A 26,513-nucleotide genomic window follows, 5' to 3' on the forward strand; every position below is an offset into this window, starting at 1 on the left:
TTATTCAGACATGCAAACTTGTAGCTTTTCAGCCGTTTTGAATCCAAATAGGGCAATAGTGTGACACCTGACCCGAAAAAAAACAACATGTTGTCACCCTTTTCACCTCGGGGCTGTTTGCATGCCTGATTATTTTGATTGGTAAAAAAAAAAAAAAACTGTTAGGATTTAGAAAACATTTTTAAGAATCGCCTCAGGTCTTAATGGGTTAATATAGGTATGGTTTTGCCCACTCTTTCGGTAATGAAATCTTGTCTGGCTCATGGACTGTGTCTGACAGTTTACCTTCGTAGCGGCTCCTGCTCGAGCCTCTGTCCTGAGGGTGGCCCAGAGGAGGAGGAGGAGGAGGGCGTGGCTGCCCGTGGCCTCCATCGTCCTGCTGGAACTGCCCTCGCTCGTCCCCGTCTCGCTGCTGCTGTCTGCGAGCCTCCTGCGGTGGTTGCCTACGTTGGTTCTCGTAACGTCTGTCTTGTGGTTCTTCCGCGAAGTTTCTCTCGTGCTGCTGGCCCTGTTGTGGACCGTCTCTGAAGTTCCTGTCGTGCTGGCCTGGTGGAGGTGCCCGTTGTTGGTCATTGCCCAGATGGTGGTAGTCGGCGGACATGCCCGCTGGGCCTTGGCCTTTCTGCTACGAGAAAGGAGGACGACACATGATTCATTTCAGCTCCCCCTCCCTTAACCCATTAAAGGTTTCATGACGTTCAGTTTTACCACACATTAAAAGTCTTTGTCATGGTCCTTCAAACGTGTATAGAAACAAAAAACTCCACTCCATTGATGCATGGCAGGTGTTTTTCTCTCACATTTCTAAAGCCTTTTCAATTGCAATGAAAAAATAAATCTTTGCCTGCGGGTGTCGCTGGTGAGGGATTTTGCCTGTTAACCCTTTAACTGCCAGAGATTATTTCTGAACATTTCTAGCCAGTGCCAGAGATTTTTCATTGAAAAACAAAAAAGTACTTAGGAGCAGAGATGAATATTTTTTAAGTTTTAAGTTAAAAAGGAAGTGGATAGACCCCTATATCTTCGATAAATCATATATCCTTGGTCTTTGGGTCAAATTGGACCCAAAAAAAAAAAATATATATATATATTTTGAAAAAAATTTCACTTCACGTAGATCTACGCGATTGGCACGTGGCGGCTTTAAATAGGTTCACGTAGATCTACGTGATTGGCATGCAATGGGTTAATCATCGCCTCTGCTCCCCCCCACCCCCCCCCCCCAAAGGAAAGGATAGGGGAGGGGAGGGGCGAGGAGGAGAGTGGGCGGGATTAATCGACTGTGACCTCACTGCCGAAGGGCCAAGCTCAGATTACTTATCAGCCTAATTATTCAGAAAACCCCAGACCACAGAAAATCCACTGAATGTTCAAAGTTCAGATGTTTGGGTGTAATTGAGGTCATAAAACCCCCCAAAAAACATTAAAAATAAAAAAAGTGAAAATGAATGTCATAGAACCTTTAAGACCGGAGGAATAGCAGATCTACAGGGGAAGGGACAGGACCTCCCCGATGTCGATATCCGATCGGAGATGCCCCCCCCGTCCGTCTCCGGTCGGAAACGGAGGTGGTTAGCATCACAGATATAGAAACCTAGATACCTCATTGGCCTCTGCAGTTCATTGGAGCGACGTGCTTGGTATGGTGGCCGCAATATTTCCGGGGGGACGGGCACTGGCCAATAAATCACAGCGCGTTGACTACTGGCCAATCACAGCGCGTCTTTTCCAGGACTTGTCAGAATCTAGTTGTCCCGCCCCCACCTTCCTCTGATTGGCCTACTGAACGCCCCCTTCTGTGACACACACGGAAGTTTCCAGCTTGCCCCCCAGAAGCGGAAGTGCGTCCGAGATGCACACGCTTCAGAGCCAGGTCTATGGTTAGCATGCCTACCTTCCGTTCGGCCATCTTGAGAGGGCCCTGTGATGCAGAAGCGTTTTGGCGCCCTCTCCTGCATGGGAGAATCGGCTGGTAAAACGAGCGTGGCCCCTGTCCCGAGGAGCAAAGGCGCCCTCTGGCGGACAGGGGTGGTACTGGTTTTAGAGCTGGTTTTATTACCTTCAGAGGAGTGAATACATTCAGTATGTTTGTCCCACACGTATTTGGAAAACCGAGAACCGGGTTTACCGAATACTGTGGGCTCATGGCGGCCCCCCCGTTCTCGATGGTCCCCCTGACCATCGAGAACGGGGGGCCGCCATGTAGGCGGTCCTCGTTCTCCCTGGTACACAGGCAGAGTTGGAATAAGACAAGTTGTATTTTTCAACGCATTTATTGCCACAATTACAGGGTATTTCTTTAGAGACCTTACAGAAATGTGCGACATTTTCTTCTGTTTGGCTGCGGAGGAGTGGTCCATGACTCTGTCCTCGAGAAATAAACAAGGTCCCTGTCTCTTCCCCAACAGTAAAGGGGGGGTCCGCGACTGTCCAGGCTGGCCGAGCAGCTCTGGGTGGAGCGGCTGGCAGTGCTGCGTGTCCTCCAGTGTCTGCCTCGCACTGGGAGGAATAAAGGGGCAAATGTCAAAAATCCATTCCGCGACGAGGGCGGGAGGGACCGCGACGAGGAGCCCGAGCAGTAGAAGCAGGACTCTCGTCCGTGAAGGACTTGAGATATTTGGCCCCCTCCTTGAAGAGATTCTCAGGGACCAGGGCGAGGGCCAGCAGTTGTTTTCTGGCCTCCTGGCCCTGCTTGCCTGGGAAATGGACGAGGTCCAGCCATCTGGTGCGCTCCTGTAGAGCGGCGAGGTCTAGGGACCGTCCGGTCCAGTTGGTGGCGAACTGGTTCAGCTGAATGATGAGGTTTATTAACAGCTCCATCTCCTCAGCATGCTCGCCCAGCGCCGGCTGTAATTCTTTGATCAACGCGCTGAGGGAGCCCTGCAAGAAGGCGCTGGCGTTGAGCGACTTGGCTATCTGGCAGGAAGCAAAGTAGGCCTTCCCCGTGGCCGTCGACGCATCCTTGTCCCTCTTCTGGACGAAGGTGGGCTTACTAGATGCGAGGGAGACCCGGTCCTTGCTCATGCTTGCTAGGCCGGTGGCTAGGCCCGAGTCCATGGGGGGGAAATCGAGGCCCAGTCCCTCCGCCCCTGCCACGCCGATGTCGAAGGGCAGTTTGGCAGGACCGGCGTGGCTCTCCCAGGAGGACTGGAGGGCCTCTCTGAAGGCGCTGGCTACCGGTAGTTTCCTGAAGCGGGGGCGGCGAGGCTCCTGGGCAGCCATGCCCGGGAAGGGTACCGGAGTGGAGGAGGAGGAGGCCTGGGGCTCCACCGCCTGGAGCTTTTGGCCACACCTACGCACCGCTCTCTCGAAGGCTGTGGAGACAGAGAGCTTGGGGGGCTGTGGGGCTCCGTCAGGCAGGGCCGCAGAGGGCTGGGGAGACGCCTGGCTCGTCGGAGCGGAGGGGTGAGGGGCGGAAGTGCCGGAGGACGCGGCCCGTCCCTCGCGCTCCCTCCCCGGGCTCGTCACGGGGACGTCTGAGGACACCTGGGCATCGGGAAAGTCCTCGCCGTCGGATTCGTCCTCTTCCTCCCCCTCGTACTCGCCTTCCTCATCCTCGACTGCGGAGGAGTCCTCATCCATGGACTGCTCCCCGTCTTCCAGCTGGAGTAATCCGCTGGGTGGAGGTGGCTGGGCCGAAGGGGGATGGGGGGGGGGAAGAGGTTGGTTAGCCTGGTGCTGTGGGAGCTGGGGTCCAGCTACGAATACAGCGGCAGCCGCTGCATGATCACCCCGGCCCTGTGAAAGGTTAGCGCCGCCCGCCACAGGGCCTGGTGTAGTTGGGGGGAGTACCGTGGTCCCCGCCGAGTGCTGCGAACTTAAGAGAAACACCGCTAGCAGCAGCCGAGGACGGTTTCGGGATGCGGGAGGGTTTCTGGGGAACCAAGCGAGTACCGCTAGTATCGCCTAAGCCAGTGGTTCTCAAACTTTTTAATTTCAAGGACCCCCAAAGTTACACTTATTAGCCCGCGGACCCCCATTTGAAAAGATAAGCCAGGGATCCCCATAAGAGAAGGTTTTTACGGCTCTCTAGCAGTGATTCTCAACCATTTTATTTTCAAGGACCCCCCAGTTTGACATGCATTAGGGCTACGGACCCCCATTTAATTGCATTCATACCTCTGAGACCTCAATTCATATTGTAAAATCAATGTTAATTTAACTCTGAGAGTGTACAAATGGAACCAAATGGACCCGTTAGGGTCCATTTGGTTCCATTTGTACACTCTCAGAGTTACAGACTCATAAGGGTCCATTTGGTCCCTGTCCATCATTTAGCTGGGGACCCCCTGGAACCCTCAAGTACCCCTGGGGGTCCCCGTACCCCACTTTGAGAACCAATGGCCTAAGCCTCCGGCGCAGGCCGTGGCCTGGCCGTATCTGGCGCGAAGCAGCCTCACCGAGTACCGGGCGCATGCTTCGCAGAAAAACTCGGGGTCGGAGAGCGCGTAGAAGGCGTGCGCGACACCGAGACATCCAACACATATCGAGTGTGATGTTGGCAGAGCAGTCGGGTAGGCCGCACTGTCTAGCCGGCAGAGGGCCCAGGTGGTACGGGATGCCTCTGGGGGCTTTCATCGGAGCGGACATCGTGGAAAATAGCGACAAAAAGCTAGGCTAACAGCTCTATTAGGGGAGTTAGCTCAGCGGTTAGGGGGGTTAGCGCTGTGGATGTAGCCAAACAGCTAAGCTAGTAGCAGCTAGCGGCTAGGCTAAGAAGCAGCTAAAGGGCTAACGCCGGCTCACCACGAGGTAGGTAAAGGTTAGTTTTCTGGAGTCCTGTCGAGCGAAAAAAAAAAACGTGGGTGACTGAACCTAGCCTCCGCTTTTAGGGCTAAAGCTGGTTTCTCGCTTTGGGTCCGAAAAAGAGTAGATTAATCGTCGATAAAAGTAGATTTCAGTTTTTAACAAGCGTGTAGCCGTGTTATCATCTGCGAACAGAGGAACTGAAAGAGGAAGTATTACGTCACGACCGGGCCTCTTATGCCCTTCCACTGAGGGGAAGGGACAGCCGGTCACGTGATATACCCTCTAGCCCAATGAATGGGCCCCGGGAGCGTATTGTGTAGCTCTGTTGCATCGCCAGATGGCGCTGTTTCCCATAGTGAGTGTCTCACGACCAAAACGAAGAAGAACATCATCTATTACAAAGGATAAACATGGTCCACTCTAAACAGGATATTGGCATGCACTGGCCATGGCGAAACATACCGAAGTCTTCTCCAACTTCTTGGCTTGGAACTCTTTAAGAAGGTTGCAGAGTTTGCTCTTCAGGAAGTCGGCCTCCTCCACATCCTCAATCTCAATGTTGTTCTGGTAGAAAACAGTGAAAAGATTAGAGTGGAATCACTTCCAAGTTGGCATTCCGTTATTTTTTTTTTTTTATGCAGGGACTATAACACAACAGTATACGTAATGCAAGTATAACAAGGTGATATGAGAGAGAAACAAAGGGCTCTTTGCATCGATTAGACACATGGAAGGACTGACAGAAGACAGTTTCCAATATCTAAAAAAAAAGGTCTTTAAAGTCCTTAATACAGAGTTTTGCAAGGCACCAAACTGGGATATCAACGTGCAAGTCAATCGACTGTGAATCGAAAAAAGCTTGTCATGTGGTCACATGGTGTAATGAGGTTGGGTATAAATGTGCTGTAATGTTCCCGGTCTGTAAGTAAACACCTGGCCACAGTTTGGCTTCAACAGGAACTTGTGTCTCAGCTCGAGTCATTTCCTCCTAATATATGGCGGTACCGAATCAAACGACAAACTACAACTTTTGTATTCCAATTGATTTTCCCACATCGAACACACACATACAAGTAGACTGTTAACATGAGTCAAGAATATCCATAGAAATGAATAGTTGTAAAATAAACAACAAAAATGTTACACATTTAGCGCCGACTGATTCTGGAGCTTACCATTAAATCAAAGACGTTGCCAGACTCTGGAGGTTTCTCAGAGAAAGAGCCCGGGTTCTCTCGTGGGTAACTTTCAGTGTTGTACTGGCCCTAAGCAAGAACAGGATATCATCACAGTCATATGTGCCACATCAATTAAGACCCATTCAATACGGACAAAACGCATCCGTGTCATTTTAGATTTGAGCTAACACCATTATTTTATACTTTTGGCAATTCAAAAATAGCAGATCTACAAGCTCATGGCACGGAGCTACGATCTACATAATATTTTTAACTAAAAACCTTTGCTTCTGGAGGTCCCTGGAACAAAATATCTCACAAATGTTTGCTTTGATAAATATATATATTCAAAGATTTGCACAATTTTCCACGATAAAAAAAAATAGAAAAAAAAACAGATCTACAAGCTCATAGCTCTATGAGCTTGTAGATCTGCTATTTTTTAATAGCCAAAGAAATCGAAAATGGCACAGATGTGTTCCCTGTCTTGGGTTAGTAAGTCATTATATGGATTAGATCAGGGGTCTTCAACGTTTTCAGGCCAAGGACCCCCTAGCTGAGAGAGAGATGAAGCAGGGACCCCCTCTTATACAATAATTGTATAAAATTGTGTTTCAGATTAAACTTTCGCTGCTTTTTTTCCCCCCCTGGTTTCTCCTCAGAAAAGGGATGCTAGGGTTGAAGTGGTTAAAGGAGGAGTTCACCCAAAAAATGACTTATTTTCTATCAATTGCACACCCTATGAAGCCTTGAATCCATGGATTCTTTTTTGTTTTTGTCGCATTCCTAAGCTAATAATTTGATTCCCGTCTCCTGCCGGCTAATGTATCTGGTAGGAGACACAAAGTAGATTATTTGTGTCTCCTACCGGAAATATACACGGTCATTAACTTATTGTCTTAGGAATGCCACAAAAACAAAAATAAATCCATGAAATCAAGGCTTCATGGGGTGTGTAATTGATAGAAAATAAGTTGGGTGAACTCCTCCTTTAATCTAAAAAAGAAAAAATCATATCACACAAAGATTTGGCGGACCCCCTGTAGTAACTCTGAGGACCCCCTAGGGGTCCCCGACCCCCCTGTTGAAGACCCCTGGATTAGATAAAGCTGTCAAAACCATTAATAAAATGCTGGCCAGATGTAATTGAACTGAATGATAAGACTACCTGCTGGGCATAGGGTCCTGGTCTCTGAGCTCTATGGAGGTCTGGAGCTGGTCCAGGAGGACCACCGTACATCTCTTGATCTGGAGATGCGTATTCATCAGTCAGCCTTTAAGAGGGAATAAAAATAAAAAAAAGAAAACGGTTGTAAAATGACGTACGAACAGGGTCTGAAGACGATGATGATGATGATGCGTTTCATAAAACTAATATCGTCTCTGGTCGGGTGGAAACCAGTGTTGCCAGAATCTGTGAGAGAAACAAGCAACCAGGTCTAGGAAAACCAGCACAAAAGAATATAATATAATGTACATACATCAGCTATTTGAAAATAGCAGATCTACAAGCTCACAACGCGTCGCGATGCGACGCGTTGTGAGCCTTGCAGATCGGCTATTTTTAAACAAAATCTTGTGGGAAATTATAATAAGCAGATCTGGCAACCCTGGTGGAAACCTCATCATGTCCAGATCTCTCTTTTGCTGCTTTTGTGTCACTCGAATAATTCATGCGATTAACGATTTAATTGTGTGTTTGCCCATTGAACGTTATTGGAGCATATGAACAAAAAAAGATCTGTTTGCCTCTTAGGCTTCGTAATAATAATATTTAATAATTGTATACATGTAAAAATAGCAGAAATGGCTGATCTACAAGTTGTAAGCTTGTACATATGCCATTTCTGCATTTTTTTTATATTTTGAAAATGTGTGAACATTTTTCAACCTGGAGACGATTATGACCATTATGCAAACATAATTGCGATCATCTAAAATAATTTCGATTAGACTATTATTATGTAATAATGGTGACAGGCCTAGACAGATGACTCTGCTGCCTGTATGTCTCTAATAGTAAAAAAAACAACAACAACAACCACCAAATGAATAAAGACTCACATCCCCTTGGCTCTCTCTATCTCCTCATCGGTGGCATCTGAGAAGCGGCTCTTCTTCCGTCTCTTCCCGTCGTTCATCTGGTCGTCCGCCGCCCCTTGCAGAAAGCGTCTGAACGGCTCCGGGATGTCCGACATCGCTCTGGCACCTTCGGGGAGTCTGTTGGGCCCGAGAGGAGGAGGAGGACCTCTCCTGAGCCCGAAGCCGGGGGGGTCGCCGCCTCTTCCTCCTCCCGCCGGCCCCTCTTGCCACTCCATTGGCTCGGCGAGGAGCCTCTGCCTCTTGGCCTCTTGGCCACTCGGTTCCCGCCTGCTGCCGCCCGCTCCGTTAGCGTTGCCAGGTCTGCTGGGCTCCCTGTCCAGAGACCGCCGCTGCGGGTTAGCCCCAGGGTAGAGGAGCGTCCGGTAGGGGTCTTCCTCGGGGGGGTACGCCCTGTCTTGACCCTCGCCTCCTCCAGGGTAGGATCGTGGGTGGAGATCCGTTGATCTGGGGTTGGAGTAGGGGTCGCCGGGAGATCGCCGTTGCCTGAGGTGATTGTCGATGTCGAACGGAACCCTCCCGTGGGAATAATCTATGGAGGTCCTGCCCTGAAGACCCGGTGGAGTGGCTTGCTGCTCGGAGCCCTCCGGCTGGTAAGCTCGACCGTGCGGGTCGTCTCCCGCGTACGCCGTCGCCCCGTGAGGGTTGTGTTGCCCCGGATAGGCCCTTTTACGAGACTCCGCGGCTTCGGCGGAAGGAACGCGGCCGCGCTCGGCCTCCATGAACTCCCTGAGCGGGTCGCTTCCCGCCGAGGGCTTCCTGTAAAGCGGAGCCTCCTCCTCCTCCTCCTCGCGGTACGTCGGTCCGTAAGTCATCTCCTCCCTAGGATGACGCCTGGCACCACCACTGGACTCGGGGAAGTTCCTTCTAGACGTGTCTCCTCGGTACTCCCCTAAGATCGACTTATAATCGTCTTCTGCAAACTCCAGTCTGTGCGGCGGCCCCTCGCCCGGATAGGCACCTCTCTCTGCGTCTGCCGACGTGTAGCGGTCCTTTGTACGATAGGGTGGCATCATCATGTGTGGGTCGTCCAGAGGAGGACGCCCCGAGTGGTGGGAGTACTCCCCTGGGAAACCTGTGAATTCTTGCGACTGAGACGGCACACCTCTCTGGTTCTGGTTTAGCTTCTTCTTTTGCTGTGGTGGTACTTCAGGGAAGAAGCAACAAAAAAAAAAAGTTACACACGCTCATTAAATCAGTGGTTCTCAAACTTTTTCATGTCAAGGACCCCCTAATTGACACTTATTAGCCCACGGACCCCCATTTGAAACGATATGCCAGGGACCCCCCCCCCCCCATAAGAGAAGATTTTTACGGCTCTAGCAGTGTTTCTCAACCATTTTAATTTCAAGGACCCACAGTTTGACATGCATTAGGCTACGGACCCCCCGTTTAATGGTATTTCTATCTCTGGGACCCCCATTTATATTGTAAAATCAATGTTAATTTAACTCTGAGAGTTCAGGTTCCATTTGTAACTAATGGAACCAAATGGACCTGTTAGGGTCCATTTGGTTCCATTTGTACACTCTCAGAGTCACAGACCCATATAAGGGTTCATTTGGTTCCTAACTATCCATCATTTAGCTGGGGACCCCCTGGAACTGCCTCAAGGACCCCTTGGGTCCCCGGCCCCCACTTTGAGAACCAATGCATTAAATACCCCAAACTGCCACATACAGAATCCAAAGCAGTGTTCATTTTCACAGCAAATGATGATTTAGTCTCAGTCTCTTGACTAACACACCATTTAGTTTTAGTCCTGTTTTAGTCAACTAAATAGCAAAACCTTAGTCTTTTAGTTTTAGTCAACAACATTAACACTGATTCCAAAGTAAAGGCCATACCTCTGGAGATGTTTGATCTGCCGACCGATTTTGCCAATGATTTCTTTATTGGCTGAAACATACACAAACATAGCACAGACAACAATTACATTAGGAATTGTATTAAAGAAAAAACTATTGAGCAACTCAATGACACTATAAAGCTTAAGCCAGTATGAACTGGCAGTGAAACAAGTCCAGCAGTCTTACAGCCAGGGGGGTTGATAAGAGAATCGCCGGGACGTTTTGACTATCTGTTTTGTTATTGGACGGGACCGTCTATTCGGGCAATGGGATGTAAATAAATACGCTGTCTGGGAGATGGGAGTCTAAAAGCTGGACTGTCGTGGACTTCAAAAATGGACGTTTCACAGCCGACAAAACTTGGATCGGCTCTGTATCCTAAATGTAAACGGTCTGACAGTGAAAGTGTCCCACTTGATCAAACTGTCAGGAAGAGATACTGAAGTGCATTTATATCTATCTGAATAACAGTGATCGAAGCTAAACGAAGCAATAAAATAAATCATCGTTTGGGTCTTTATTTACACAATCGTGCATGTTTGTTGTGCGTGTCAAACAGCTCATATAAGAGAGAAATAAAGTGTCCAATATACAACATGACGTGCAGGAGAGAGGAGAGAAAATAGGCAGTATTGGACGTCGTTATCGGTCCAATCCTCGCCCCCTCGCTCAGAAGCGGGACTTAACCCATTAAGGCCTGAGGTTCCGATTCTATAAATGTCTTCTAAATCCTAACAGTTTTTTTTTTAAATAGATAAAATGATATGTATTTGTCCGCCGACCGCCCATCTCAAAATATTTTGTTCCAGGGACCCTCAGAAGCAAAGATTTGAGTTAAAAATGTTCGCTTTGAAAAAATATATATATTCATAGATTTGCACAAATTTAAGATTTTTCAAAAATAGCAGATCTACTTGTATATCTGCTATTTTTGAATAGCCAAAGTATAAAATAATGGTTTAAGTGGTTACACAGATGCGTTCCCGGTCTTAACTCTCAGTGCCAATGAAATAAAAAAATATGTTCATACTGTGCCAGCATTTTTTTAAAGTAAAAAAAAAGTGCTTAGGAAGCGAGATACAGCCTTTTTCAGTTATAAGTTAAACAAGGACTGAATGGAGCAGCAAATCTTCGGATCACGATATCTTGGGTTCTGAACATTCTTTTCCAATTATCATTATTTTTTAACTCGGGATTTTTCGTCCTGGCACTGAGGGCATTCAGAAAAAACTCGGGATAACTCGTGGCTTGGAACTGAGAGAGTTAATGGGTTATGGTGTGAGTAGAGTGTGCGAGTGTGGAAGTTAAGAGACAGACACAGAGAGAGAGAGATAAAAAACAGTCAGGTGAGAGACTGACCGTGACGACACAGACCTTTGGCGTTCCTTTCCCATCCTGTCGCTCGGCTACTTCGGCCTTGGTCCGTATGACTTTCCCCGAATTTGAGCTGCTAAACGGGGCAGCGGTGTTCCAGGATACCAGGTCTGGCCGCTTCACCTCCTGAAGCCAGTTCAAAGCAGGGTTTTTTTTTTTTTCAATATATATTTTTTTAATTTTAGATCACAGAGCCATTTAACTCACTGAGTGCCATTAACGTGTTTCACGTGTTTTTAGCGCTATGGCTCAACGTGCCATTAACGTGTTTCACGTGTTTTTGAAAAATTAGCATAAGTAAACAAAAAAATTTTTTTTTTTTTTTTTTTTTTTTTTTTTGAAAAACATGTTCAGAACCCAAGATATCATCATCTGAAGGTGTGCAGCTCCATCCACTCCTTGTTTAACTTAGAACTGAAAAAGGCTGTATCGCTTCCTAAGCACTTTTTGTTTTCTGTGAAAAAAACTCTGGCACTGGGACAACATCATTTTTAAATATTTTTTGTTTATTCGTTTCTGTTCTTTTACATACTCATAGGTAGTAAAATTGAGTGCCAGAATTGCCAAACGTTTAAATAAAATAAAAAATTCTGGCACTCAATGAGTTAAAAAATGGTCCAACTTGCACATTTCAGCTTAACACATTGAGTGCCAGTCGCGTAGATCTACGCGAACCTATTTAAAGCCGCCACGTGCCAGTCGCGTAGATCTACGCCAACTGGTGCTTTTTCCTTTTTTTCGAAAAAAAGTTCACATTGCACTTTTTTCAATTTTCGATAGGGCACATTTCATTGTAACACCACCGGAAACGGAATTATTCGGGATCCGGTTTTGCCGATCCCGTCGGCCTCCGTTCTAATGACGAAACTGAAACGCCATTTTCTCTTTGTAGTTTTTTCTCCTCGCTGATCACTGTTTAACATAAACCGTTCTAACTACAACATGGATGCTCCGTTTGACACGTGGTTTTCACTGGTAGAAGCAGGGAGATAAGGATTTTAACAAGGTCTATGGCGACGTCAAAAAAACAACAATAAAACGTTGGCACTGGTGAGTACATTATGAGATTAACCTCTGGCATGGAATGTGTTAAAGAGATAGTTCACCCCCAAAATGACTTTTTTTCACATCGATATAAAATGTCACCCCATGGACACTTGAATTCATGAAGAATCAAAAGAATCTCCTTTGTATCTCCTACCGGAACCGCCGCCTACCGGTCCGCCGGGCGGTCATCAAATGATTGGCTTAGGAATGCAAAAAAAAAAAAAAAAAATCCATGAATTCAAGTCTCCATGGGGTGATCTAATCGATAGGAAAAAATAGTCATTTTGGGGGTGAACTATCCCTTTAATCTGAGAATAAGCACAGGCGCATACCAGATATTTCTGACGATGTTTGCGTCCGATGATGTGGTTGACCATGTTGGGAAGGTTAGCGTCCAGATCACACAGCCTACAGGCGTATCTGGGACCTATCTGAGGGTCATTGGGGTCGGAGCGGGACACTTCTTCCAAATGGTTCAAACCTGGAAAAATAAAAGAGAAACAAAGCGATCGTCAATGTAAAAACACAGAGATAACGATCCCATGCAATAACAATTGAGCACTTTAAAGGGATAGTTCAGCCCAAAAATGAGGACCGGTAGGCAGTGGTTCCGGTAGGAGACACAAAGGAGACTCTTTGTGTTTCCTACCAGAACCACTGCCGGTCATCAAATTATTGGCTAAGGAATGAGACAAAAACGAAATAAATATCCATGAATTCAAGTCACCCCATCGATAGAAAAGAAAAGTCATTTTGGGGGTGAACTATCCCTTTAAAACATGATTGAATCATTTATTCACCGATGATGGGCTCGTCAAGCTTCAGGTATCGTAGGTACTCCTCGATGTCGGCGAAATCTGGTACGATGCAATTTCTGACTGCAATCCCTAGCAAAGCCAAAGCATAGCAGTTAAACGAGAGACAAACTGCAATAGTGTCATGTTTTTTTAGATCATAATTAATCTAGGTGGAAAAGTGCACAGTAGTGACTTGACAATGATGTTGGAGGTCATATACTGCAATGCAAATGTTTTGTGAGATTCACTGATGCAATAATTGCTCCAAAGTTTCAAACGCACCACAAAGCCAGCTCAATGTCTGGCTTTCACATTTCGGTATGACATTTTTACAAAGCAGATCTTGCTTGTGATTTGTACGCCTCGAAACATTGGCTTCATCAATAATCCCAGTATTCATTGTGCCAATTCCCCAGTCTCATCTATATCATTTCAAAACAATATTTTAACCCATTAAGACCGGGAACGCATCCGTGTCATTTTAGATTTCTTTGGCTATTCAAAAATAGCAGATATACAAGCTCATAGTGCAAATCTTTTTTGCACATTTGTAACTCTAAATCTTTGCTTCTGGGGGATTCTACAAATGTCTTCTAAATCCTAACAGTTTTCTGAAAAAAAAACACATGTTGCTATAATATCAGTGGTTCTCAAACTTTTTCATGTCAAGGACCACCCAAAATTATATGTATTTGGCCGTGGACCCCCCTCTCAAGATATTTTGTTCCAGGGACTCCCAGAAGCAAAGATTTGAGTTACAAATGTCCAGTTTAAAAATATATGTATTCAAAGATTTGCACACATTTTCATGATTTTTCAAAAAATAGCAGATCTACAAGCGCGGCACTCTGTGCCACGCTATGAGCTTGTATATCATAATGGTTAAATAATGGTTATAGCTAAAAAAATCAAAAATGACACACATGCGTTCCCGGATTCAATGGGTTAACTTATGAAGGGGTAGAAAAGATATCTGTGTGGCGCAAGTTTTAGTTCACCCAAATGATGTCACTGTAGGACATGACATTCTGCATGGATTACATCAGAACATCTTGTGACCCATTGGGTCAGGTTCTGACATCATCAGCGCGGTGGTGGACCGGACCTCATGTCATGTACAAATACAGCCGGGACTTCCGAAGAGGTTACTGGGCCAAGAGAGGAACGTCTCCTTCCCATCAGCGGAACACATGTGTGGTCTTTTCTTCTGGGTGGGGGTCCTCAAGTGTTATGAGTTCTGTATCCATGTCCATAATATCCAGGTTCACTGCACCCAAAGCAAGGCACCATCTTCTCATGATCTCGCCAGTGGCTCTGGAGGTAGAGCAGCCCGCCTGGGAATCAGAAAGTTCCCGGATCCCTTCCCACATTGTGTCATAATGTCCTTGAGCCTCCTCTCACTGCTCCCCGAGCACTGTTCAATAGCTGCCCTCTGATTGATTAGGACAGTTAAAATGAAGGGAACACGTTCCAGGTGGTATAGGCAAATGTTCTTGACCCATGAATCTCACTCCCCTTCCGGCCTAGCCTGGCATTGCCAGGCTAATATCACTGCGTAGATATATTAGTCTGGAATCTCTGTATGGAACGTGCATTACCAAGGGGACAGATTTTAACCCATTAAGACCTGAGGCCGCTTCTAAACATTTTCTAAATCCTAACAGTTTTTTTTGGAAAAAAATATTTAAAAAAATAATTCACGATTTTTCAAAAAATAGCAGATCTTCAAGCTCGTAGCGCGGCACTCGGTGCCGCGCTATGAGCTTGTATATCTGCTATTTTTTGAATAGCCAAAGACATCTAAAGTGACACAGATGCGTTTCCAGGTATCAATGGGTTAAAGAAATGCCTCCCTGTGATAAACTCGACCCATATTCGCATACTCGGAGGGATTGGTCCCTCACAACTTCGGAGGGAGATAAATCCAATCTCAACTGAGAGGGGCCGGACCTAATTTTCAATGGCAGATTTTCTCTGGAACCAGGCTACTTCCGGCCTGCTTGCCCATAGGCAATAGGAAAAGACCCTCAAGTTATAGGTAATACAGACTAAAGAGAACGTTCCTTGGATGTGATTAAAATGAGGAGGGGGAAAAAAATACAGAATTGTTAGTCCCACGCTGTGGTTTCCCAACAACAGTCTGTCATTGAGGGCTATTGTGAAATGCCTAAATGAGAAGGAAACGCATCAAACCAGTAATAATAATAATTTAAAAAGGTAAATATACTGGTTTGTAATGCAAAGCTATCGTCAAACAAAATGACCGCTAAGCAGATAGATGGTGGTTTCAGATCCCCATGGTGGTTGTATAAAACCCCATTAACTCCAGGAGCGGTGATTGAAAGCACAGTTCTAAATTCATGCGAGCTTTGTCGTTTGATGATGGATCCTGGTCTTTAGCCTCGCGTAGCCAGACTATATCACTGCGTGGATATGAGTCTGGTGCCTCTATGAGGACGTTTTTTTTTTCCCCAAGGGGCGGGATCAAAACAATGGCTCTGTTGGTTAGACCTACAACCAACTACCAATCACAGTCTCCCATATTTGAATACTGGGCCCTGATTGGTCACCCTAGACTTCTGGAGCAGGAAATGGATTCACAATGGAGCGGTGCCAGACCCAAATCGCCGAGGGCAATTTTTTTTTTGCACCGACAGATTCGTCTGGTCTCAGGCTACCTTGTCTTGGGTTCTTGGCCGACTCATTCAAGTTCAAATGCATCTTCAGAATGCTCCGAGTGCATTCACTCATTAAAAAAAATGACCTAAACAACTGGGTTATTCCTGGTCGGTGAGTCAGTGAGCCTATGAGAACAAAATAGGCAACGGCAGAGACATGAAAGGAAATCTCGGATCTTGTTGGATTTTAGAGGGGAGGGGTAAATTGGGGCAAGGGGGGCGTGGCTGTACATGTAGTTAACTGCATGCAGCACCGTATCGCCCTTCAAGAAGTCTTCCATTCACACCCGACAGAAATGTGGAGACTTGTAAAGAGTGACCACAAATGTTGTGTGTGTGTGTGTAACTTCCGTCTGCTTCAGTTAGAGGTTTCCTGCGTGTCCCAGAATGCCTTTCAACAAACTATCTTGTGGTTGGATTCTGGACTGTTGAGGCTATTGTGGGTGTAGAAATTGGCATCTTCTATGCTGGAACGGTCCTCGTGGGATTGTTGCAACACTGGTGCAACTCTGTTAAGAAGCGCACGCTCTTATTTTTTTTAGGAACAGACACCAAGACCAACGGTTTATGTTTTAGATTGCTGAAAGATGTTGCCATGTTGTCCATGTTTGGCTACTTACCCACAGGAACCATCAAAACACCAAATAATTGAAGATAAATCTTCTAATTGGTTTTTAATAACTGTTAAAACACACTATAAAGTGCATTTTTCATTTCATAATGACAGAGTAGGTGTTTTTCTTTTTTTTTTTTTACCACAAATATGACATCATATTCCTCATGCCCCATCATAGGCTCCTCTGCACTGACTGGTTCTACAAATGATGTAATAAAACTGTATTCCCAGAGAACTAGATTTTACATGAGAGACTTGACTATGTGGGTTATGATTCGCAAACAAACAGCCAAGGCCCATTCTTAAATGGAAAGGTTTCAGTTTGTCTACATCGGCTCTCAAACTACGTGCTTTATCCAATATTTACTTCCTTACACCAAAAACTGCTGACAGTCAAGATGATCATTATTTTCTATATGGTGCATTATTAACAGGGACGTGCACAGATAGACTCTAGGTGGTGCTAGAGCACCTGCCCTTTGCCCTCTTGACCAGAAGTGCCCTTTTGAAAAAAAGGGAAAAAAAGTTGTTGTTTTTTTTCAGTTTACAGCAGTGGTCTTCAACAGGGGATCCGGGACCCCAAGGGGGTCCTCAGAGTTACTACAGGGGGTCCGCCAAATCTTTATGTGATATGATTTTTCTTTTTACCATAACCACTCGAAACCTAGCATCCCTTTTCTGAGGAGAACTTTAGACAAAAATAGCCGATCTACAAGCCCACAGTGGGCTTGTAGATCGGCTATTTTTGGCAAAGAGGTATAGGTGTAGAGGGAAAAAAGAGCAGACCAAGTAAACAAATAAAAGTATAATTTACTTGAGCACCTGCCCCTCAAAATGTCTGTGCACGCCACTGATTATAAATAACTGAATTGTAACTGAATTCAGTTTCCTTTTTTTGTGTGTGCTGAGGAAGCTACAACTGGTGCACCCACTTGCCTTCTTTTTCCATTATGTGTGAATGCTAAGGGCAGTGAGGTCCAGAATAAAATGTGAAAATAGAAATAATAATGAGATGTTGTAATATCTTTCTGACCGTCAATAAAATAAAATAAAATAAAATCAGAAGTGTGTCTATAATGTCTGAAGATAAATCAGGTCATCCACAGGGTGACCATAACGTTTCTGTGTGTTTAGATAGGAGCTACTTACCTTGAAAAACCAATGTATCCTCTTTCTGCCAGGAACAAAAAAGGAGAGCATGAAAGTCAAGTCAGTCAGCACTGAACAGCATTATTTGGTAAACTGTCCACTGGTCAAAATGGCCAATTTCACCACTGCTACAAACAGGAGACATGGTTATATCATGGGGAACACACATTCCATCGCTACAGATAACAGTTAACCAACACCACAGCTCATTTGAGGTGTAGTAGAGGTGAAAGACTTAATCTATATGCATTTATTTCACCAGCATTCGTAAGCTACTGCATTTATTTCCCATCTCACCCTTCTTACGCATTAGCAGTGTATCGCTACTAGCCTTCTTCTTTTCTAGAACATGTTTAACCCATTAAATCCAGGAACACATCCGTGTCATTTAGATTTTTAGCTATAGCCTATAACCATTATTTTATACTTTGACTATAATTCAAAAATAGCAGATCTACAAGCTCATAGCGCAGCACGAGTGCCGCGCTATGAGCTTGTATATCTGCTATTTTTTATTTTATCGTGAACATTTGTGCAAATCTTGATCTGAATATATACATATTTTTTTAAACTACATTTTTAACTCAAATCTTTGCTTCTGGGGGGTCCCCTGGAACAAAACTTTTTCATGTCAAGGACCCCCGAAATTACATTTATTTGGCCGCGGACCGCCATCTCAAAATATTTTGTTCTAGGGACCCTACGCCCACCCCCAGGAGTAAATATTTTAGTTAAAAATGTTTCCTTTAAAATATATACATTCAAAGATTTACAAAAAAAAATCAAGATTTTTCAATCTAAAAATCAAGCTCATAGCGCAGGTGCCGCTCTATGAGCTTGTATATCTGCTATTTTTGAATAGACAAAGTATAAAAAGAATGGTTAAATTGGTTACACGGATGCTTCCCGGTCTTAATGGGTTACCAGCAAAACAAATGAGAATTGGTGCTGCGCCAACGCTCACACTACAGCACTGAGGAAGAGGCCCTGGACGCAGCCCACACCAGAATGCTACGCATGGCACTTTATGTCACATGGGAGGAGGACCACATCAGAGACCTTGACCTCTACAGCGGTCTCCCGCTGGTCACGTACAAGTTAAGAGAGAGAGGGGGGGGGGGGGGGGGGCTGGCTGGGCACTGTGTCAGGCACCCGGAGCTGTTGGCGAGCCAACTGATACTGTGGGAGGAGCCAAACCAATGTCCCAGATAGGAAGGGGAAGTGGGGGGGGTGCACCACCTATGTGGACACTGCAGAGCTCTGTCTGGATGCTGATGCTGGATAAGAAGGAGTGGACAGGAGAGTCCCGAGTTGGCATCGGCTTGTCCGCACCCTTGCATTGCACCCTATGTCAGTGCTGCATCCTCCTTTCAACCATTTTCACCACACATTGAATAGTGTGTGAGAGAGAGAGAGAGAGAGAGAGAGAGAGAGAGAGAGAGAGAGAGAGAATGGCGTAGGACAGCACAGCATGATGAGGTGTGCAGTGTCTCAGTGACCTCCTGAAAGGATAGTTGTAACTGGATGATCCAAACCAACCACTTTGAATACGTCTCGGGCAGTAGTCAAAACAGTCGATCAGTAGAAAACACAGTTTTTTTTAGCCATGATGGCCACAAGACATGGCACTGGCAAAACGACAAGAAAATCAAGCCTTCGTGTGATTCACTGTAGAGCCCCTTGAAGCGGCCAGAGGAGGAAAAGAAATGTCCTCTGTTTAATAAAACGTTATGGCAACAGTTGTTCCCAGGACACCCGTTTGCAGAGGAGCACTTGGGCAAGAACGTGTTCAGCGCAGGGAACAGCAGCAGCACCACACGACGACAGATGCCCAGAAGACCTCCAGCTGAAACCCATTTTGCAACAGAACCTGGCTCCACTGGAGCTAGCATGTTATTCCGATAGGAACGCAACTAAGCATTTATCACAACAACAACAAAAAAACTGCAATGCTTGTGTTGGATCACATGATTCATAGTGGCCACAATCATCAACCTAGACCAAGATAAGAAATGTATGACTACTGTATGTAAAATGATACAGCCTTGGGTGAAGTCACACTTAAACCAGAAAAAAAGGTTAGCACAGACGTGCAGATGGTGTGAGGGAGCATGGCAGACACGGGTGCCAAACTCTGAAGGACTATATTCTGGATGTGTTGGATCACCACATTGGCTTTCCCAGGATGAATCATAAAGTGCATGTTGAGAATAGTGGCCTCTTGAAGACAAGCGTCTTCAAAATGCCCCAAAAACCATGAACGTCGGAAGCATCATCTCTCCCCAGGAGACTGAAAGGAAATATGGGGACAGAAAGTCAATGACTTTGAAAGATGAACAAAAAAAAATACAAATCTTTTGATATTTGATATCAAGGATACAAACTCTTTATGTAGACTCACTCTAAATTCTTAACAGTACGGCTACTGATTTTCCTATGTCAGCAAAATGTGATTATTTTCCGGTGGCAGATTGGATGATGCAGCTACATTAAAGCGCAAGGCAAGACAGTGCCGGCGAACAAGAGGAATTGAAGTTCCAAGTCAGAATGAACTCCAGCAAAGACACACTTTACCTGACATCGGAGAACGCTGACTTCAACAGCACTGTTGCAGATCAATTCACATTGAAGTGCAAGTGTGAAGTACCAACGCAAAGGGATTCAAAAATGAGTCATATTCCTGTATAATAGGACAGTGATCCAAGAGAGGTGACACACGAGAAGCTGCTTGGTGTCCACATGGGAGAAGAAGGCTATACAAATGATAAACCATTGAATATGGGCACATAGCAGGGTACACTGAGCAATAATGTGTGCACACAAGGGTGTGAACAAAAACAGAACAACCTAGAGCAGGGGTCGGCAACCTTTTGGACGCTAAGTGCCATGTTTTTTTATATTCTCGATTAGGTAAATGTCTTGATAGTCAGTGTGTCCGTATCAACATTAAGTTTAATTATGACACCACATGAGAATACAGTGTTTCGAACAGATTCTGATTATCCATAAATGTAACCTTTACCGTTTCTTCTTTTGACATATTTTCTGCCACAACAGGACATTGTAATGATCATTAGACAATAACCCACCCACCTACTGGATCTCCCAGATTCCCACCCCAGTAAGAATTCACAGTTTGAATGAATGCATAATTATGTGCAGGATGTCATTTGCAGATGAAATAATACATATATATTACATTTTAAACCCCAAATCCTCTCTCTCTCTCACACTTATGCCAGCAATCACCCTTCCCTGTGCCAATGCTGGCACCCGTGCCTAAGGTTGCCTACCCCTGAACTAGAGATACTACAGAGAGTGGCTGTTTAACCTCAATCAAGAATGTTGTTAAATTGTTTAAATGCACAAGCAAGCTGCAATGTTTGAGCTCTGTACCTTCATGTGTCCAGCGGTGGTCAGGTGGATTTTGTACAACGAATCACCCCTTATGGTTTTATTGCAGACCTGGAGAGGGAAAAGATGAAAAGAATATATATATATATATATATATATATATATATATATATATATATATATATATATATATATATATATATCAGCATTCCATACAACCAGTGTTAATTTTGACAGCAAATTTTGATTTAGTTCAGTCATAGTCTTCTGAATACAATTTCATTTCATTTTAGTCGTCTGAAAAGTTTTAGTCGACTAAATATCATATGATTTTAGTCTGACTAAATCGACAGTTGATTTTGACGACACACAATGTATTTTGCCGGGCGTTGATGGTGTGGTAATGACTGATTTTACACCTTGTTGCATGCTTAACCCATTAAGACCTGGAACGCGTCTGTGTCACTTGAGATGTCTTTGGCTATTCAAAAATAGCAGATGTAGATCTGTTATTTTTGAAAAATCTTGAAAACATTTTTTTTTTAGGATTTAGAAAACATTTTTAAGAATCGCCTCAGGTCTTAATGGGTTAAAACATGCCAGCTAGATAATTACAGTAATTGTCTAGAACAAGTCATTGAATTACTTGTTCTACAGGATCTCTTCTCCACCAGTCCTTCCCTAACATTTTAGTCTGGTTTTTATTTGTTGACGAAATTGTCAATATATTTAGTCTTAGTTTTAGTCATCATAGCTTAGTTTTTATTTAATTCATTGGGTTTTTGTCAGTGAAAACACGTAGTCGATGAACATTTTGCGTTCTAGTTTTAGCCAACGAAATGAACACTGCATTAACGCACTGGTTCTCCACTTGCTAATTGCATCCCATGTCTCTAATGAGCTTGTCGATCTGCTATTTTCAAATAACCGGTGTATAAAAGGGTTAAAGTGGTTTAAACGGAATTATATGCTATAATTAACCAATTTTGCTGGTGGAGACCCCCTGGAACCCGCTCAAGGATCCTCGGGGGTCCCAGCAACCTATCTTGCACTAGATGCGCCCAGACTTATGTTTATGCTATGGTGTTTCATGTCTGTTGTTGTCCTGTACTGTCTGTATGTTTTAACTTTTAAACCACTACTCTTGCTGTAAACCTAATTGCCCTTCTGGGACATTAATAAAGACCTTGAACCTTGATATTACTTATGACTTATAATAAGTCATTGTAAAAAAAAAAAAAGCCTTATAACATGTTATGATTATTGTTAATGAAGCATGATGATTCTTTTTTAGTTCTTATGACTATAATTATACAGTGTTATAAGCTGATTATAATGCATTATTTATAAGTATAATGCATTGTAGACATGGGGATGCATATTATTTTAGCAAGTGTTACCAGTCTTTTCAGACGGGTGTGCATGTAAATACAAATACATCAATTTTGGGGTCCTTGACATGAAAACTTTTAAGAAACACTGTAATTACATCATCAGGACCCCTAGGGGGTCCTCAGATGACAGTGAAGTGACAATTTAAGGACCTTTAAAACCTTTTTAATACCTTAAAAAAAAAGACCATGACTGCATGAAAAGTAATCAACAAACTATACAATAAAAACTGGTCAAACATTGTACAAATTGTCAAATAATATAAGAGGCCAACATTGTGAAAATATCAATGTAAACAGGAAGAAAATAGCAGATCTACAAGCTCACAAGCGACGCGTTGTGAGCTTGTATATCTGCTATTTTCAAATAGCCTAGGTACAAAATAGGGCTAAAGTGGTTAATGTATGTTTCGTAATATCATAATTTATATCTGAAAAGTAACTAGTAACTATAAGTTTTCAAGTAATTGTAGTGGAGTAAAAGTACAATATTTGCCTCTGAGATGTAGTGGAGTAGAAGTAAAAGTATTGGACATTGGAAATACTCAAGTAAAGTACAAATACCTCAAAATTGTACTTTAAGTACAGTACTTGAGTAAATGTACTTAGTTACTTTCCACCACTGAGTAGTTTTAGCATACACTTGGTTTAATGCTCACCTGGCATTCGATGAAATCGATCGTGATCTCTTGTTCATACGGTGTCTCCAGAACCTCCATCGTTTCTATTGTCTTCTGCTTCTTGTTTATACGCGTTAGCTCACTTGCTACGTGGGCTAGCCTAGCCTATAGCTAAAGTTAGCTGCTAACGGCTAATGTCCTGCTCCGTAAACAGTGTTTACACGGCCCGGATAGGCGGATATATCCCTACACTAACGTGTGTGTCAAATGATAATTAATACAATTCTTCTGTAACGTTACGTGTTTAAGGTCTATATAGTGTGTGTTCATGGACAAACGAAGCCCACGTTAAGTCAACACAACAAGAGCTACACACATAGTACTAGTGATTCATTTCTTGTGTGCTTCAGTGTTGCCAGATTTTTTTGCGAGAGAAATGAGCAACCAGGTCTATGAAAACAAGCCCGAAAGAAGCAACTATACCAGAGGTCTTCAACAGGGGTCCTGGACCCCTAGGGGGGTCCTCAGAGTTACTACAGGGGGTCCCCCAAATCTTTGTGTGATATGATTATTTTGTTTTACATTAACCACTTGAACCCTAGCATCCCTTTTTCTGAGGAGAACTTTAGCCAAAAATAGCAGATCTACAAGCTTACAACGCCTCCGCTGCTATAGGCGTTGTGAGCTTGTAGATCGGCTATTTTTGGCAAAGAGTTATATATGTAGCTATTTAAAAAAATCTTGAAATAAATTGTGTAATATTTGGAAGGTCTGGTACAGCTCCCTGGCGCAAAACATTTTCAGATGGGGGTAGGTTAGGGAGGGACAAATATAGGCTAAATATTCATTTGGGGGTCCTTGTCATGAACATATTTGAGAACCACTGATTTAAACAATAATTTAAAAATGAAATTAAATATGCCCCCAAAAAACGCAACCCGCAACCACCAATATTTTCAAGCAATTAGCTTTACAGCAAAACAAGCCCAAAGTTGCTTATAATAAGCAGACATGGCAACATTGCTTGTCTTCCTCGCCGGGGCAGCCCAGATGAGCGGGAACGCAAACCCACACCCCGCCCAAGGCTCTGATCCCGCCCACAGGCAGTGGAACAAAACGAGCGCACCTTTTGCCTCGCTTCTGGGTTCACAAAATCATGTCACAACGACTCGTTGCGCCACCTTCTGGACACGATATGTAATTCCTTCTATGGCTGTAAACCACCCAACAGATAGGCTTATTTATTTCTCCTTCCTTTCATTTGTTTTTGTTTTTTAGAATAACTTTGCTTTGCGTATTTAAGGAACACATTAGGTTATAAAGTCTGGTTTTGAAATCAGCGGGGCACTTGTTGTGTGGAGCAATTAAGCATCTTAAACTGCCAACTGGTCCAAGTTTAAGGGGGCCTTAAACAAATTCCCCCTGTTTTCATCTAAAACTGCTCCTAAAGCCTCCAGCCAGCAAGATTTAGATTAATCAAGAATTAGCATACAATAACAAATGTGTCACAATATTGAAAAGGTAGAATTATTACAGACAGTATTAAAAGTGCAGCCTACGTGCGTGCGTGTGTGTGTGTGTTTATCCAGAGCTATTCTCACAAACCGACAATCAGTGCCCACTTTCCTGAGCATGTTGCCACTAGGCTAATATTTAACATACATTTCATACTGGAAGTCAGTGAGGGTTGAAACCTTCCCCATATTTGGAGTGATGCATCATAGATACGTCATACTGTAAGTGGCTGACGTCACACACTGGACACATAAATCGGAGTCTTGTGTTATCTCTCATCAAGTAGTTTATAACTTTAATACCAACCAAAAGAGCAGTTTTTTTATCATATAAAGTAAAGTAAGTTTGCACAACGGTCACTGGCAAAGATGTCTGATCTATCAGCGCTTTTCAAATACGTGGACGAACACCAGGAGCTGTACGTTCAGCGCCTCGCCCAATGGGTGGCGGTTCAGAGTGTGTCGGCATGGCCTGAGAAGCGAGGGGAGATCAAGAAGATGATGGAGATGGCGGCCGGTGACATTGAGAAGCTGGGGGGTAAAGTGGAGCTGGTGGACATTGGCAAGCAGAAGCTTCCCTCCGGAGAGGAGATTCCCTTGCCCCCGATCATCCTGGGGCAACTGGGCTCGGACCCGGGCAAAAAGACTGTGTGTATCTATGGCCACCTCGATGTCCAGCCGGCTAATGTGGAGGATGGCTGGGATACAGAGCCTTTTACTCTGGTGGAGAAAGATGGGAAGCTCTACGGACGAGGCTCCACAGACGACAAGGGTCCGGTGCTGGCCTTTCTGAACTGTATCGAGGCTTACCAGAAGATTCAGCAGGAGCTTCCCATCAACCTCAAGTTCATCTTTGAAGGGATGGAGGAGTCCGGATCCGACGGCCTGGACGAACTGGTCTTCTCTCTCAAAGACACCTTCTTAAAGGACGTGGACTACGTCTGCATCTCGGACAACTACTGGCTGGGCAAGAGCAAACCCTGCATCACGTACGGTTTGAGAGGCATCTGCTACTTCTTCATCGAGATGGAGTGCTGCGACAAGGACCTCCACTCTGGCGTATTCGGTGGCTCTGTTCACGAAGCCATGACCGACCTCATCGTGCTCATGAGCTCCTTGGTGAACGAGAAGGGGAAGATCTTGGTTCCGGGGCTCTACGAAGACGTGGCCCCTCTCACAGACGAGGAGAAGCAACTTTATGACAAGATCGAGTTTGACATGGAGGACTACTGCAAGGACGTCGGGGCTAAAAAGCTGCTTCACGACACCAAGGAGCAGATCTTAATGCACCGCTGGAGATACCCATCCCTCTCTCTCCATGGAATCGAGGGGGCTTTCTCGGACGGCGGGGCCAAGACCGTGATTCCCCGCAAGGTCATCGGAAAGTTCTCCGTTCGCCTGGTCCCGGACATGGACCCCAAAGTCGTGGAGAAACAGGTCATCGGTCACCTGCAGAAGAAGTTTGCCGAATCGGAGAGTCCCAATAAGCTGAACGTCTACATGGGACACGGGGCCAAGGCTTGGGTGTCGGACTTCAACCACCCACACTACATGGCCGGTCGAAAGGCCATGAAGACCGTGTTTGGCGTGGAGCCCGACCTGACTCGTGAGGGCGGCAGCATTCCGGTGACTCTGACCTTCCAGGAGGCCACAGGATGTAACGTCATGTTGCTCCCCCTGGGATCCTCCGATGACGGGGCTCACTCTCAGAACGAGAAGATCAACAGAACCAACTATGTTCAAGGTATCAAGATGCTTGGTGCGTACTTCTATGAGGTATCTCAGTTGGAGTGAATGCGGACACGGACCGGTCACAACAGAATAAATATAACATATATAATATATCAGTGGTTTTCAACCTTTTTCGCGTCAAGGACCCCCAAATTGACAAATATTAGCCCAGGGACCCCCATTTGAAGAGATATGCCAGGGACTCAACCATTTAGATTTCTTGGGGGTCCCAATCTACACTGTATCACCATCATCAGTGTTCATTTAACTCTGAGAGTGTACAAATGGAACCAAATGGACCCGTTCCATTTGGTTCCATTTGTACACTCTGTACATTTGTACACTCTGTACAGTTACAGACATAT

General features: G+C 44.8%; 2 protein-coding genes across 5 annotated transcripts in view; one reads left to right on the forward strand and one right to left on the reverse strand.

Moving 5' to 3' along the window:
• The window catches only part of LOC311061563 (uncharacterized protein), a 29,159-nt gene extending 5,862 nt beyond the window's left edge, over positions 1-23,297 (reverse strand). The window contains exons 1-12 of one of the 4 annotated variants that reach the window (XM_084080234.1): positions 22,943-23,297; positions 20,935-21,003; positions 17,539-17,563; positions 13,099-13,185; positions 12,631-12,779; positions 11,252-11,377; positions 9,875-9,926; positions 7,992-9,174; positions 7,096-7,201; positions 5,925-6,014; positions 5,212-5,313; positions 286-625 (exon numbers count right to left, since the gene is read on the reverse strand). In XM_084080234.1, coding sequence (XP_083936360.1) covers positions 286-625; positions 5,212-5,313; positions 5,925-6,014; positions 7,096-7,201; positions 7,992-9,174; positions 9,875-9,926; positions 11,252-11,377; positions 12,631-12,779; positions 13,099-13,185; positions 17,539-17,563; positions 20,935-21,003; positions 22,943-23,002 — 2,389 coding nt within the window. In that variant the 5' untranslated portion in view covers positions 23,003-23,297. Of the gene's footprint in view, positions 1-285; positions 626-5,211; positions 5,314-5,924; positions 6,015-7,095; positions 7,202-7,991; positions 9,175-9,874; positions 9,927-11,236; positions 11,378-12,630; positions 12,780-13,098; positions 13,186-17,538; positions 17,564-20,934; positions 21,004-22,942 lie in introns of all 4 variants that reach the window. The other 3 variants (XM_084080233.1, XM_084080232.1, XM_084080235.1) reach the window with 3 other exon arrangements.
• Positions 23,298-24,786: 1,489 nt separating this feature from the next.
• Positions 24,787-26,211, forward strand: LOC311061511 (cytosolic non-specific dipeptidase-like; the record flags this gene model as incomplete). The annotated part of the gene is made up of 1 exon (XM_084080170.1): positions 24,787-26,211. The coding sequence occupies one exon, from the start codon at positions 24,787-24,789 to the stop codon at positions 26,209-26,211; it is 1,425 nt and encodes a 474-aa protein (XP_083936296.1).
• Between the last annotated feature and the right edge of the window lie 302 nt (positions 26,212-26,513).

The sequence above is a fragment of the Gymnoscopelus microlampas genome (assembly GCF_963454915.1).
Source record: "Gymnoscopelus microlampas genome assembly, chromosome: 15".
Taxonomy (NCBI): domain Eukaryota; kingdom Metazoa; phylum Chordata; class Actinopteri; order Myctophiformes; family Myctophidae; genus Gymnoscopelus; species Gymnoscopelus microlampas.